The following is a 13,203-nucleotide window of genomic DNA, read 5'->3' as shown; positions in this document are numbered from 1 at the left end:
AGCATAAGGTCCTGTAGCCATGGAGGCTCGGCAGTTATGTTAGATACCGCTGAATCCAAACACTTGTTTTCAACACACCTTAACTCATCTGCGCCATGCAGTGTGGAACAGCAGCAGCAGCAGCAGCAGGAGGAGGAGGAGACTGGATCCACGGCGCGTTCAGGATACAGAGGTGTGAGCTTTACTAACTCTATTTATTTTTTACATTTTTTTGTATTATTATTTTTTTTTAATAAGCAGTTTTCCTTAAGAATTCGGGCATGTCGTTACTTTTTTGTTTTTGACTCTTCATTGTTGCCAACGAGTCTGCGCTAACTTTTGCTTATTTACGCACATTTTTTCCACCGAACACGAACTATTATCACTTACCGTACAAGTCAGTGACACTTAAATGCAAAACAAACATAAACCTTACTGTCATCCATAAAAAACAAATTAATATAATAGTGCAAGCACATTATTGAGGAAATGCAATAATTAATTGACTACTACGTGCTAACCGATATCAACTACCATGTCGAGTGAGTTTTTAAAACAAATAAAACCGTCTTCTTATATTTGGATTAATATTTTTTTCTTTATATTACACTACAATATTTGACATCGGTATTAATTTGTACGATGTGTTGCTTAATCAATAAATCAATGACCACATTAGTTTACAAACATTTGAGGAACAGTTAGCAGAGCTACTTTTTGTTAAAATATTTTGTGACTTTTTTCCGCCTTTTGTGCATTTTTTTCTTTTGCGTCAGTTAGTTTCTACTTCTAAATAAATATAAAATATTTTAATGTTCCTTATTTATCTATTTATTTTGTCAACCCTTGAGACACATCTCATCTGAAGTGTGTCAGACCCGTGGTGGGTTTTCAGGGTCGGTCAATTGCATTCTAACTCAGCTTAGAGCATAAACTTGTAAACGGATTACTCACTGAGCTGGAATGTTTTAATATTTGCCCCAGAATCGAGGTTCACATGTGGCAGAGGTCAGCTCTCTCTGATCCTGCAGGAGAAGCAGGGTGATTGACAGGACAATACGTGGGTTTATCTCCTTTTTTTTGTCGAAAGTAAAGATAAAGCTCATACTCTCAAATGTGTGCGGGAGCAGAGGGACCTTAGAGAAAATGTTGTCAGTAATCCGTAATTAATTTCACAAGGTGATGTGGGACAGCGATAACGTATACAGAGGTCAGAGCTGCGCAGCATTACAGACAGACATACTGTACTGGACACAGGTCACACACTGGACACAGTGCCAACCTGGGATTTCTTCACCACACTTAATTGGCTTCCCTTGTTTTTCTCAACTACCAAAACATGTCCATAAAACCCCAGTCAGCTCAGTGGTTTGCATTGTGACCCCCTGATGTCAGTGGACCTTTGTTGACCTCTGCAGGGTTTCTCCTGAGCTGAAATCTATACATGCAGGATTTTCAGAAACTGGAGGAAATGCCTCTCTCTGCTGACCGTTTTCCTGTAGGAAACAGCAGAACTGTGATCTAATATTGGAAAGTGACGAAAGGACATGGACAGGAAATCCAGACATTTCCCACATTTTCTGTCTCCAGGTCTTCATTGTACTAATAACACCATTAATGTTTTGCAAATATATTGTCGTAGCCTTTTACTTAATAGGCCTGGGAGACATTTTAATTTAGGCTTAAAAGAAAAGAAAGAGCTAAAGGTTTACCTTCAAAAAGCAAAAAATCAGCAAAATAATCAGCAACGTTACTTCTGGATAAAAGTGACCGCAACATATTGTTAAAATTAGCCACAAAAGTGACAACAAACTATAAACTATATAAACTAAACTATAGACAAAATGCTAATTGAGCAGAAAACGACCAGTAGTAATAAATTGAAAACTGCTACAGGTATTTGATATTGAAAAAAAAGTAAAGAAAAATTGCATAATGTGTTTATTGTAACTTAAAAGATATTAATATAAACTGGAAACCAGCCAGGGTAGCCTATTTTTAGGGAAAACACTCACTATTGCTGTTGGCCAAAACAAAAACAAAAACCAACAAATATCCTAAGGTTATGAAATATAACAGCCAGAGGTGGTCTGTAAAAGTCAGCCTCTACTAGCTGATCTGAATTGGCAATGAGATCCAAAGCACACACTTAATAAACTCCTTGAACAGTAAAATAGTAGAGCAGAAGGAACTAGATCATAACTTACTCATTCTGTGTTTCCTTTTCTGTCACATCCCAAATGTTCAGATGGATGATTGATCACAGACGTCACACACTCCTGCAGTCTCCCATCACTGACCTTTGACACAATGCTCAGGGTTATCTTAGTCATTCAACAGACAATGACACAACATGATTCTCTAAAACACACTTCTCACACAGACAATCAATCGTCAGCTCCGCTCTGGTGAATTCTTCTCTGAGGACCCGGACCAACAGAAACAGAAACCTGAGTCACGTCAACGTTTAGACTCTGGAGTCTGGAGTAGGTACGGTACAGCACAGCTCACAGCATCATGTGATACCTGCTGCACAATTAAAACTCTGACATGTCAGTGCAGCACAGCCAGACTCATAAATACCAGCGGCAGGAGTGACAAACAGTTGTTTGCTGATACCTTTTATAGTGTCTGAGTTTCAGGTGTATGTGCTGTCAATAATCCGGGGGCGGGAGGTTGAGATGTCCCAGGCTGTCTCTTTGGTGATTCTGTCAGTGTTGGCTGGTTCTTCTCTGCAATGATAGAGTTCCTCTTAAAGTTGAAAAATCACAGCTTTATTTTTCACTTTTTTCTTCATGGAGGTTCATTGAGTTTTTTTTTCTGAACCATCTTTCCTAAATCTAAACATGTGCTGATATGTACTGTAGTATTATTTTTGTTGGCTTTGTATGTCATTGAAAATTACATCCCAAAGGTTTCTGTGAGAGCACCACACAGTGGTGACTATTGGTTCTGCAGCCATTAAGAGCAATTTCTAGCTGTACACACAAGCAGGACCTCATATAAAATGTGTCTTGGTCTCCAGGGTGTTGTAAAGTGATGAGTTATGTCTTTAATTTTCTGATGTCATCACATGCCTCATGTCCTTTTTTCTATACATCTACAGGATGTGTGTGTAAAAGTGGACAGACTGGGAGCCTATCATGCAGCCTGAGCTGAACTGCAGCTCCCACTGTGACTCCCCACTCTGCTCTATCCACTTGGGAGTCAACAGGCAGGAGGGCCTGGATGTACTGCAGAGGCTATGCAGTGTCAGCACGGTAACTCTTCCCTACATGCAGACATGCACGCATCATAAAACTTGCCATGCGCAAACACATAAACACACTTGCGGTGCTAAATTTCAGGAATAGCACAAATATAGCATAAATATGATCTGTGGATCATACATGCACCTGGTGTTGAAGCCCAATAAAATCCAACACTGCTGACTAGAAGTACTGTATGTTTCCTTCTCATGTAAAAGGTCAGACTGTAAAATGATACTCTATATGGTTTGTTGAATGTACTTTAGTTCAAAAGTCCCAAGAAGATAAATGTTGGTACTAATACAGTAGTTTAAAATAGCTAATAGTTAAATGCCGACTAAGAAATGGCAACAACTTGGCAAAAAACCTCCAAAAATGAGCTTATTGGTCACTTTTGGTCAAGTTTCTAGAAATAAGTTCTATGTGTAGTTACTGCCCTTCTCCACACACACACACACAAACAGTTCAAAAACATAGAGGATTAGGTCATTTGTTCACTCTGAACACCCTTAGGTGTGAATGTTAGTGTGAACTTTTATATGAGGCCTGTCTTAAATATTAAACTAGCTTAAATATAGCTAATACTTTGTCTTAAAGTTAGCCTATGCTAGCAGTGTGCATCTGTTTATTTATGTTCTGAATGTTTTTAAGTGTTTTTTTTTTATTTGACATGAAACCGTACTTTCCTATGAATTTGAAAGAAGTGCTCTTTCACACCAGCTTCACTCACTTGTCAATCCAACATACCATACAAAGACACAGTCAGTGTTGATATCAGCCCACAGGGTTGAGTAGAGCAGATTTTGGAATGGTACAAGGGTGGACATGTGAGGCTATGTTTAGTATCATCTCAGTCATTGGTTCATTACAGTGTGTAGAGATCAGTAGTGTGAGACAGTGGAGGTGGAGTGTAATGTGACTTTCAGAATAGATACTGAAGTATCAGAAACTCTGGGACAGGGGTCACAAACAGGGTCTCTGTCGCTCCGTGTTACCGCTCCTGTAAACAAGGTGAGTCATTTTGTTTCTATTTATTAATGAATGTGTTTGCACTGTAGCTGTTCATCCAAGGAGACACAAACTGAGAGCTGTGCTGTGTTTTCGTCTTACAGCAGTAATTAATGAGACTTAAAAACATTTTAATCTGCAGTTTTACCCTCATATAACCAAAAAACCCTTCGTTTTATTGCGTGTCTGCATGACGACAAATGTGACAGCTGTAATGACACATTCTTTGATGATATTCAACACCGTACATTTGTAACTATTCTCGGACACAGGCGTCTCAGCCAGGGCAGCTGTTTTAGGAAAATACATGTATATGTAGAATAGACAAAACATCTTCCGCAGAATCACCTGATGTTTTTTCCTCCTGTATACGTTTCCAGATATGGCGTCGGCGTCCACTCTGCTGTCCAAAGAGCAGCTACTTTGTCCCATCTGTTTGGATTTGTTCGACCTGCCGGTCTCCACTCCTTGTGGCCATAACTTCTGCAGGGAGTGCATACAGGGCTACTGGCAGAGTGCTAAGCTGTCACAGTGTCCCATGTGCAAGCAGAGGTACCTCAAGAGGCCGGAGCTCAAAGTTAACACCTTCATTTCTGAGGTGGCCTCACAGTTCAAGCGATCACTTGAAACGACGGACAGCAGTGAGGGAGAGCGCAGTTTGGACCAGAATCTTTCATGTGATGTGTGTGTTGGGAAAAAAAGTGTCAAGGCTGTTAAATCGTGTCTGGACTGTTTGGCCTCTTTCTGTGAGACCCACCTGGAGCCCCATCACGTTCTTGGCACTTTAAAAAAGCACCGCATCATAAATCCCACGATGAACATGCAGGAGAGAGTGTGTAAGAAGCACGAGAAGCTCTTGGACCTGCACTGCCGCACGGATCAGGAGTACGTTTGTCAGCTGTGTATGAAGAGAGACCACAAGGCTCATCACACCGTTCCTGTGAAGGAGGAGAGCCGAGACAAGAGAGCTCAGATAAGAAGGTTACACGAAGAGGTAGAAACAGTGATCCGCAGTCGAGCGCAGGTCATCGCCAAAATCAATCAGACCGTGAAGGTCAGCAGAGGGAACACAGAAAGAGAGCTTGAGGAGAGCTTGCAGATCTTCAATAAACTGCTGCATCATATCCACAGAGGGCAGGCTGAAGTGTTAGAGCTGATCAGTGAGAAGCAGAGACAAGTGGAGACCAGAGCCGGCAAAGTCATCAGTGAGCTGCAGCAGGACATCGATGAGCTGAGGCAGAAGAGCACGAAACTGCAGCAGCTTCTGAACAGCGAAGATGACTTTTACCTCCTCAAGTGTTTCCCAGCTTTATCCTCTCCACCAGCTGCCAAGGACCGGACGCAGAGCGCTGTAGAATGCGCTTTGTTTGTGGGGACGGTGAGGAGAGCGGTCAGGAGAGTATCCTCACAGCTGGAGGAGACGGCCAAGACAGAGGTGAAGAGGTTGTGTGAGAAGGAATTTCACAGGGCTCAGCAGTGTTCCGTGGATGTAACCTTTGACCCGGATACAGCTCATCCCAAATTGGTGCTGTCGGAAAACAAGAAACAGGTGCATCATGGTGACGTGGCACAGAAACTACCGAACAACCCCGAAAGATTTTACCCTGGAGTCAGTTTGTTAGCGAAGGAAGGTTTCTCCTCGGGGAGGTTCTACTTTGAGGTCCAAGTAAAAGGAAAGACAGAGTGGGACATTGGAGTTGGACTTGAATCCGTCAACAGGAAAGGAGGCAGTGTGCTAAATCCCGACAGAGGCTACTGGACTCTGGGAATGAGAAAGGACAAGAGTTACTGGGCGCTGAGCAGCACTCCCATCTGTGTGCCCCTAGTGGAGAAACCACAAAAGGTCGGAGTGTTTGTGGATGTGGAGTGGGGGCAGGTTTCCTTTTACAATGCTGACTCTACTGCCCATATTTACTCCTTCACTGGATACTCCTTCAAGGAAAAACTATTCCCTTACTTTAACCCACGGAGGAATCATGGAGGCATCAATTCAGCACCTCTCGTCATCCTGCCTGTTCACCCGTCTGCCTGAATCAACATTTTTTGTGTTTATTTTTTTTTAAATAACCAAAAGTATATAATTCAAATACTGCAAAAAAAAATTAAAAAAGGTAATCACAAGTAAATAAAATCAGTAATGAAGTTTACATGTGGAATAACAATATAAAAAAACACAACACAATAATATAAAACAAATAATTAATACCAGTCAGCATAATAATAACAACAATAATAATAGTAATGATAACAACTCATAAACATCCAAAATAATGTAGTCAAAAAAATGTTTGTCGCCCTCAGGTATTTGCAGCTAAAGAACATCATTCATGATGCACACATGGACATACTGGTTTTAAATATTAACAAGTACATGCTGTAGTATGCTGGATGTATATGAGTAACTGGAAAAGTGGGATCAATAGATTTTTTTTGCAAAATTCACGTAGGACCCATGTCAATTACTCTAAATATGGGTAAAGACGAGGAGAAGGTCTGTGGCCAAATTCAAACTCAGGCCTGTTGTCCACATGTTGGAAATATATGTAAGTACATTTGGTTGCTAGTTATTTCAATAAACCTTTTTTACTCAAAAAAAGTTCATATTTGTCTCATTTTGTTTTTTTAATTTAAAAAAAAAGTGCTTTTATACTTAACTCTTAAAATCAGCCTGTGGTTAATCAGGTTTTCAATGATTTCTCTGTGTATATTTCCATACAGGTGTCTGCGGAGCTGCCTCGACGTCCCCTGTCTCCAGTGCTAAGTGCTGTGGTGTGGACGCTGCTCTCTGGTGGCATCCTGCTGGTGTGCTGCTTCCTTCTCTTCACCCTGCGCTTCAAAAACAACAGGTATTTGTGAAAAGTAAAACACGTGCAGCCTGAGACTGTTTTCTCACAGAATAAATCATAAATGTCCTCTTTCTGTCTGCAGGATAGTGAAGATGTCCAGTCCAAATCTGAATGTCCTGACCCTCGTGGGAAGCCTCCTCACTTACATCAGTGGATTCTTGTTTGCCGTTGATGAAAGAACTCTGTCACATGTTGGACCTTCTACATCCCTGATCCATGTAAGAAGAACCTTCCCCTTAAAAGTCCATTACAACTCTCATCCAGTGTTTCACTGACGTGTATTTCTTTCTTTCTCCATCTTCTCCTTCTGCAGGCTCGTGTGTGGACTCTCTGTATTGGTAGCACTCTGGTATTTGGACCGATTTTGGGGAAGACGTGGAGACTGTACAGAGTTTTCACACAGCGACTGCCTGACAAGAGAGTGGTAAGAAAAAAAACATTCAGACATCTTGATGATCTTGTCTCCTAACATTACACATGGCAAATTAATTTGAATTTTATTTATTTATTATCTGCCAGATGGGAATCATAATTAGTTTGTACATTTCTTTCCTTTGAAAGGTGTTGTTTTGAAATGATAGGTGTGAATTGGCAACGGTGGGGAGGGGTCTCGACAATAATGATTAATCAGTGGAGCACTGCAGAAAATGGTTGAAACTGCTGCTTTATGCCTAACAGGAGAATGTTACTAACAAGAGTATGAGTTTTTTTCTTTATACCAGAATATATTTTAATCATATTTTCATTTAAACTGCATTTATATTTGAAATGACTTTGATCAAATGTGTGGCTTTTCTGTCTTAGATTATCCGAGACATTCAGCTGATGGGCATGGTGGCCTTGCTGATCCTAGTTGACCTGCTGGTACTCACTATCTGGAACCTTTCGGATCCAGTCAGGTGTTCAAAATCTGTCGGTGCTGTTGTCAAGGTACTGTATAAAACAGAACTCTGTGGCTTCATGGCAAGATCTAACAAAAGTCAGTGTGGGATGGATATAAATGTTTGTACTGTATATGTGCCAAGCATAACCAGGTGTATGTCCCTGTGTAGGTGGTGGAGAGAAGTATTTTCTACTCTTTATCACAGATGGACTCGTGTTCCTCTGAATACTCTGATCTGTGGGCGATCATTATTGCTGTACAGAAGGTAATGAACTTCCTCTCTTCAACTTTTATATGAAAACAGACACAAATACATTTTAAGATAAGATTAGAAAACAAATGATCTAACATCCTAAAGACGTGCATTCCACATTTTACCTCCAGTAAAAACTTTTCACGCTCCTACAGTGACTAAGGGATTCATTTAGGGTTCACTGTTCTCAAAATTTTCTAGGGTTGTCTCCTTCTCTACGGCACTTACCTGGCTGGGTTGACCAGCAATGTCAGCCACCCTCCAGTCAACCAGTCCCCAACCATCATCACAGCCGTCACTTTGGTCACACTCTCGATGGCCGTGGTCGTGCCAGTGTCCATCTTCCTGCAGACCTGGCCTAACCTGGTCTACAGCGTCTTAGCTGGAGCCATCTTCATCTGCACATCAGCTACAAATTGTATGCTGTTTGTGCCTCAGGTTAGACAAAAAACACACACTGATTGTTATGACAAATGTGTCATGTTAAAAAAATAGTAATAGTATATTATTACAGTAAACAAATAAAAATGATATTGGAAGTCAGGAATTTTGACAAATTCATCCTGAATGGAGAATATTCTACATGAGTGACTCTGCTGTTTCATACTGTCTAAGGATTTAATGTGATGTACCATTACTTTATCTCTTAGATAAAACCATTAGAAAAAGTGCCAACATTTCTAAATGCTACTCAAGGGTTTAATAAGTCGATAATGAGTCACAGTTATTTCCTTAAGTATCATTCTTAGTTTTAGAGCAACACAGTTCCCTGTGGTTTCCCAGGTCATACATAAACCGGTTCCTATAAACCTGAAAAGCTCCAACTTCCTCCGCAGCCAGTTTACGACGGTCAATTAAATGTGAAATGAAGAGTCATTTGAAATAAATCACTGAGTGGTGTCTCCCTTCTCCTTCTTTGTGCATGCCAATTTGAATTGTGCATTAGTTGCGTGACTCACACAATAGGTGTTTATGAGTCAAAATTACGCAGACTTTTGCAAACAGGTTTGTGACGCTGTGTGTGTCTGGCTGTGGGTTTATGTGACATGAAAGGAATGCATCTTGAGAGGAGAGGAAGGAAATATCTGAAGAATGAGTAACATGCTCAAATACACAGCCGATTGTCTGACGTCAGATGGACATGATAAGATTCTGTTATAAATATATGTATGTTCAGCTGTGCCACGTTAACTCCACGGTGAACAAAGTGGAAATGATAAGGAATAAAAAGTATTTTTATTGTAGTTCAGCTTTCACAGCTGCTACATTCCACTTCATATTGACTTCTTTAATCTTGTATGTTGAGGTACTTATACAAGTACTACCATTCAAGGTAAAGTACTGTTGAATGTAAACTATGCTATTTAACAATAGCATAGTTTTCCAAGTACAGCTGCAAACATTTTATTTATAACTGGGATGTATTAATATGGTCACAGGTATTCCAGATACTTCATTCTAGATACTACATTTAAATGTTACAAATACTACTACTTGAATAAATGTTCCAACCATCGATACTCACCTACAGCTTTTTACCACAACCAGCTAGTGACTGGTTAGCAAGACTTACTGTAAGATTTATTCTATTATGTTCTGTCTATAATTCTGATTGGAAATGCACTATTGATGTTAAAGCTCTGCTCACTTTCCTTTCAGCTGGCAGTGTTTACTAAAAAAAAAAACAACCTACTGTGCACTTTCTACTATGCAGAAAGTTCTCCCTATATTACCTATATACATATATATATACATATATATATATATACCTATATAATTATGTATTCGAGGTATTCACCACATGACTGTGAGAATACATTTTATGTTACGGCCTATGAAATTTCTGTCAGGTTTATGCTATTTTTCAATTGCATATTAATGTAATGTAATAACACAGTGGGACAAATTGTCTTCTTCATTAAGCTGTGTATCTGTCCTCTTACAAATTGGACAGTAGTCTACAGGTCAGTGTTTGGTCTTCAACCTTTTCAAATGAGATACTCACCACACAGATGATGCAGTGGCGACAATTTGAAGAGGATCAGAACAACCCTGGTCAGATGGCAAAGTACTTCAGCAGTCCCAGCAAGAGCCAGCCATCTGTGTACAGCGATGATGAGATCTACTACCTACTGGGAGAGAACAATTCCATGAAAAAACTTCTTAATGAGGTACTGCTTTAGTATTTTAATTTTTACCAACAGCTACTGTGGGTGGTTGGTTGTCTTTTTTGAGTTAGAAAGCATTGTCAAAAAGCACTATGGCTGTAAAGAGAAGTTGAAGAAACCCTTAAATAACTGTTAATTCTGTTACTTCACACAACCTGCTTTTTTATTCAATGTCAGTTGCATCACCACTCACAAACTACGTGTTTTTGTCCTTGTCAATTCAACTTTCAACTTTCAGAAAAATGCTGTGATTGACAGTCTCCAGGAGCAGGTGAAGAACGCCAAGGATAAACTGCTGCGGCTCATGTCTGCCAGTCAGCGGTGTGAGGACCAGGACATGGACTCGTCTGCCACCAACCTCAACTCCTCCTCCACTCAGACCACAGAGATTCAGTCTGATGGCCCTTCTTCATCTTCTCTACCTCATGGAGACAGTAAATCTCCACCATCACCTACTCACCACACTGCTGCTGATGTTTCATCACCTGTCGTTGCCCTGTGCCACCGCACTCCAGCCAGTAACTCAAACCCTGTCGCTGTTTCATCGCTTCACTCTGGTGATTTGCCGCATGGGTGCAAATCCATCAAGAGTGGGTCTAATCCTGAAACAACTGACATGGACACATCTGAAACTAAACCAGGTGAGGATGTCCAACAGCCTGTCCAATCCTCTGGAACTCTTAGGACAACTGATGAGACGGTTAAGTTTGTCAATTCCCTGCAAAACCGCAGAGGACTGAACCCCTTCAGACTGGAAACTTTGGGGAATCACAGTGGCTTTACATCTCACATGAGGCCGACCGGCTTTGTTAGCAGCGAGCAGTTACAGGAGATCCTCCACGAGCTTAGTTTGGACGCTGTCATGGAGAGCTCTCTTCGATCACCTGGTCAGAGAACCAGACTGTCCTCTCAGAGGATATTTCCAGAAGCCTCCACCCTCTCCCCTCGTTCCCTGCGAACACCACGCTCCCCTCATCCTCCTGCTATCTTCAATTACCCCACTATCTCCCCCTACGCAATGAGAAAACGACGGCCACCGTTCGGGTCTTCTAGACGAGGCTTAAACCCGTCATGTTTCTACACTGAATGCCGACATACGAAAGAAACCTGTGAAAACCTGAGTCCAGTGAAGAACAACGATGGGGTCACCGGGCCTGGTGTAGTTCAGAACAATGACCAGGGGCCTGAGGAGGGTACGACGGAGGAAACAGCAAAGAATGGAGTTAACTGTCCAACATGTGTCTCACAATCTCATGGATGTTCAGCGTTACCCTGTGTAGAACACGATCACAGGGCTCCACCTGTTGCGGGGGCAGCTGGAGACAGTGGACGTCAACCAAGACACTTTAGAGACTCTGACTGTGGATACTGGGACTCTGACTCCAGCAGCTCCACAGACTACTGTTACTACCACCGCCCGTACTGTGACTCCTGCGTACAGAGGGGGTCGTTCATCACCTCCGACAGCTCCTCAGACTCCTCAGATAGTGAATACGAAGGCTACGCCAGCACGTATCGCTCCCCACACCCAGTGGTATTTAAAGAAGACCTCAAGCCCACGTTTGTGTGAACACAACTGACTACAGTTTACAGGTTTACGCTTCTCTAGTATTACCATTAGTTTTTCAAATTTGCATCTCTGCTGATAGATGTTGTGAGTGTAGCTTTGTGCACATTTGTTCTCTTGAATCTTTGTTAATGTAAAAGCAAAGACCTTTTTTACTTTACTAAGACATTCCATAGGCGCACTGTGTAGGATTTAGTCTATTAAACACCAAAATGAAAGGGTTTTTTTTGCATTATTTTAAAGGCTGAAATATGCATTCAACTATATTTGTAATATACATGTATATATACTATATGTGTAAGATAATACTAATTCTTTATTTATTTTGCTATTTATTAGTTTTGGCGCATTTCCATTCATAAATACACTGTCTAACATGACTTTAAATTAAAAAAAATATATAGTTGAATCATTTGTGTCTTACTTTGACCTGTTTTGATTGTCTTTCTCTAATCTGTCACACTTTAAATTCACTGTTGTTAATGTTTGTTGTATTTTCCCAGTGTTTTTATAGCTGTGCTCACTGAGATGTCACCGTTATGTGTGTGAAAAATAATGTTCCATTTGATCAGTACTAAAAACATTTTTAAACAGTACAATTCCCAGTGTATTGGCTTCTGAACCACCATTGAAAGAATCATTTGTCATTGTACATATCAGTGATGAATAAGCACTACACATTCATCATCTGCATTTAACCCATCCTTTGGGAGCAGCACACCAACAGACAGCAGACATTTTCTGATGATGATGCTATTGGATAGAATAGTCTAAGCAGTTAAGTTTCACACTACACCAGGCATACACTAATATATATAAATATATATTAGTTTATGAACACATTAAATACATTGATCATTGCAATTAGGACAGAACAAACAACTGCCCTCTTCTCTTCTTCTCTTCTCTTTTATGACCTTCTATTTCCTGACTGACCTTGTCTTTGTCCTCTTTGTATCTCTATCTGTTTTTTCTTCCTCTAATGGGAAAATGTGAGTTTGCCTGAGGAGACATACACGTATGAGAGGAAGCGGCATCTTCCATTACTGCAGCCTGGTTGCCTGCTCTGTGCATATGAACCAATGCCTGGGAGAAATATCCTTGGACATAGAGCACAACAGAATACAAATACACCAGACAAAAGACGGTCGACCAGCATTAAAGACGGTCGACCAGCATTATTATTCTGGAAATGGAGAGAATTCCCTGCCATGCGCAGATAAGTGACCTCTAGTTTGTTCCAGAAGAGGT

General features: G+C 40.8%; 1 protein-coding gene across 1 annotated transcript; it reads left to right on the top strand.

Annotated features, from left to right (window-relative positions):
* The first annotated feature begins 3,093 nt into the window (after positions 1–3,093).
* Positions 3,094–12,339, top strand: gpr156 (G protein-coupled receptor 156). The gene is made up of 10 exons (XM_025063920.1): positions 3,094–3,239; positions 4,616–5,799; positions 6,954–7,081; positions 7,164–7,299; positions 7,395–7,505; positions 7,886–8,011; positions 8,134–8,229; positions 8,419–8,655; positions 10,230–10,388; positions 10,624–12,339. The coding sequence occupies exons 1-10, from the start codon at positions 3,224–3,226 to the stop codon at positions 11,953–11,955; spliced, it is 3,525 nt and encodes a 1,174-aa protein (XP_024919688.1). The 5' UTR covers positions 3,094–3,223; the 3' UTR covers positions 11,956–12,339.
* Positions 12,340–13,203: the final 864 nt, after the last annotated feature.

The sequence above is a fragment of the Cynoglossus semilaevis genome, chromosome 16, assembly GCF_000523025.1.
Source record: "Cynoglossus semilaevis isolate Cse_v1.0 chromosome 16, Cse_v1.0, whole genome shotgun sequence".
Lineage (NCBI taxonomy): Eukaryota > Metazoa > Chordata > Actinopteri > Pleuronectiformes > Cynoglossidae > Cynoglossus > Cynoglossus semilaevis.
The sequence above is the reverse complement of the archived record's forward strand: the minus strand, read 5'-3'. Positions and strand labels throughout refer to the sequence as shown.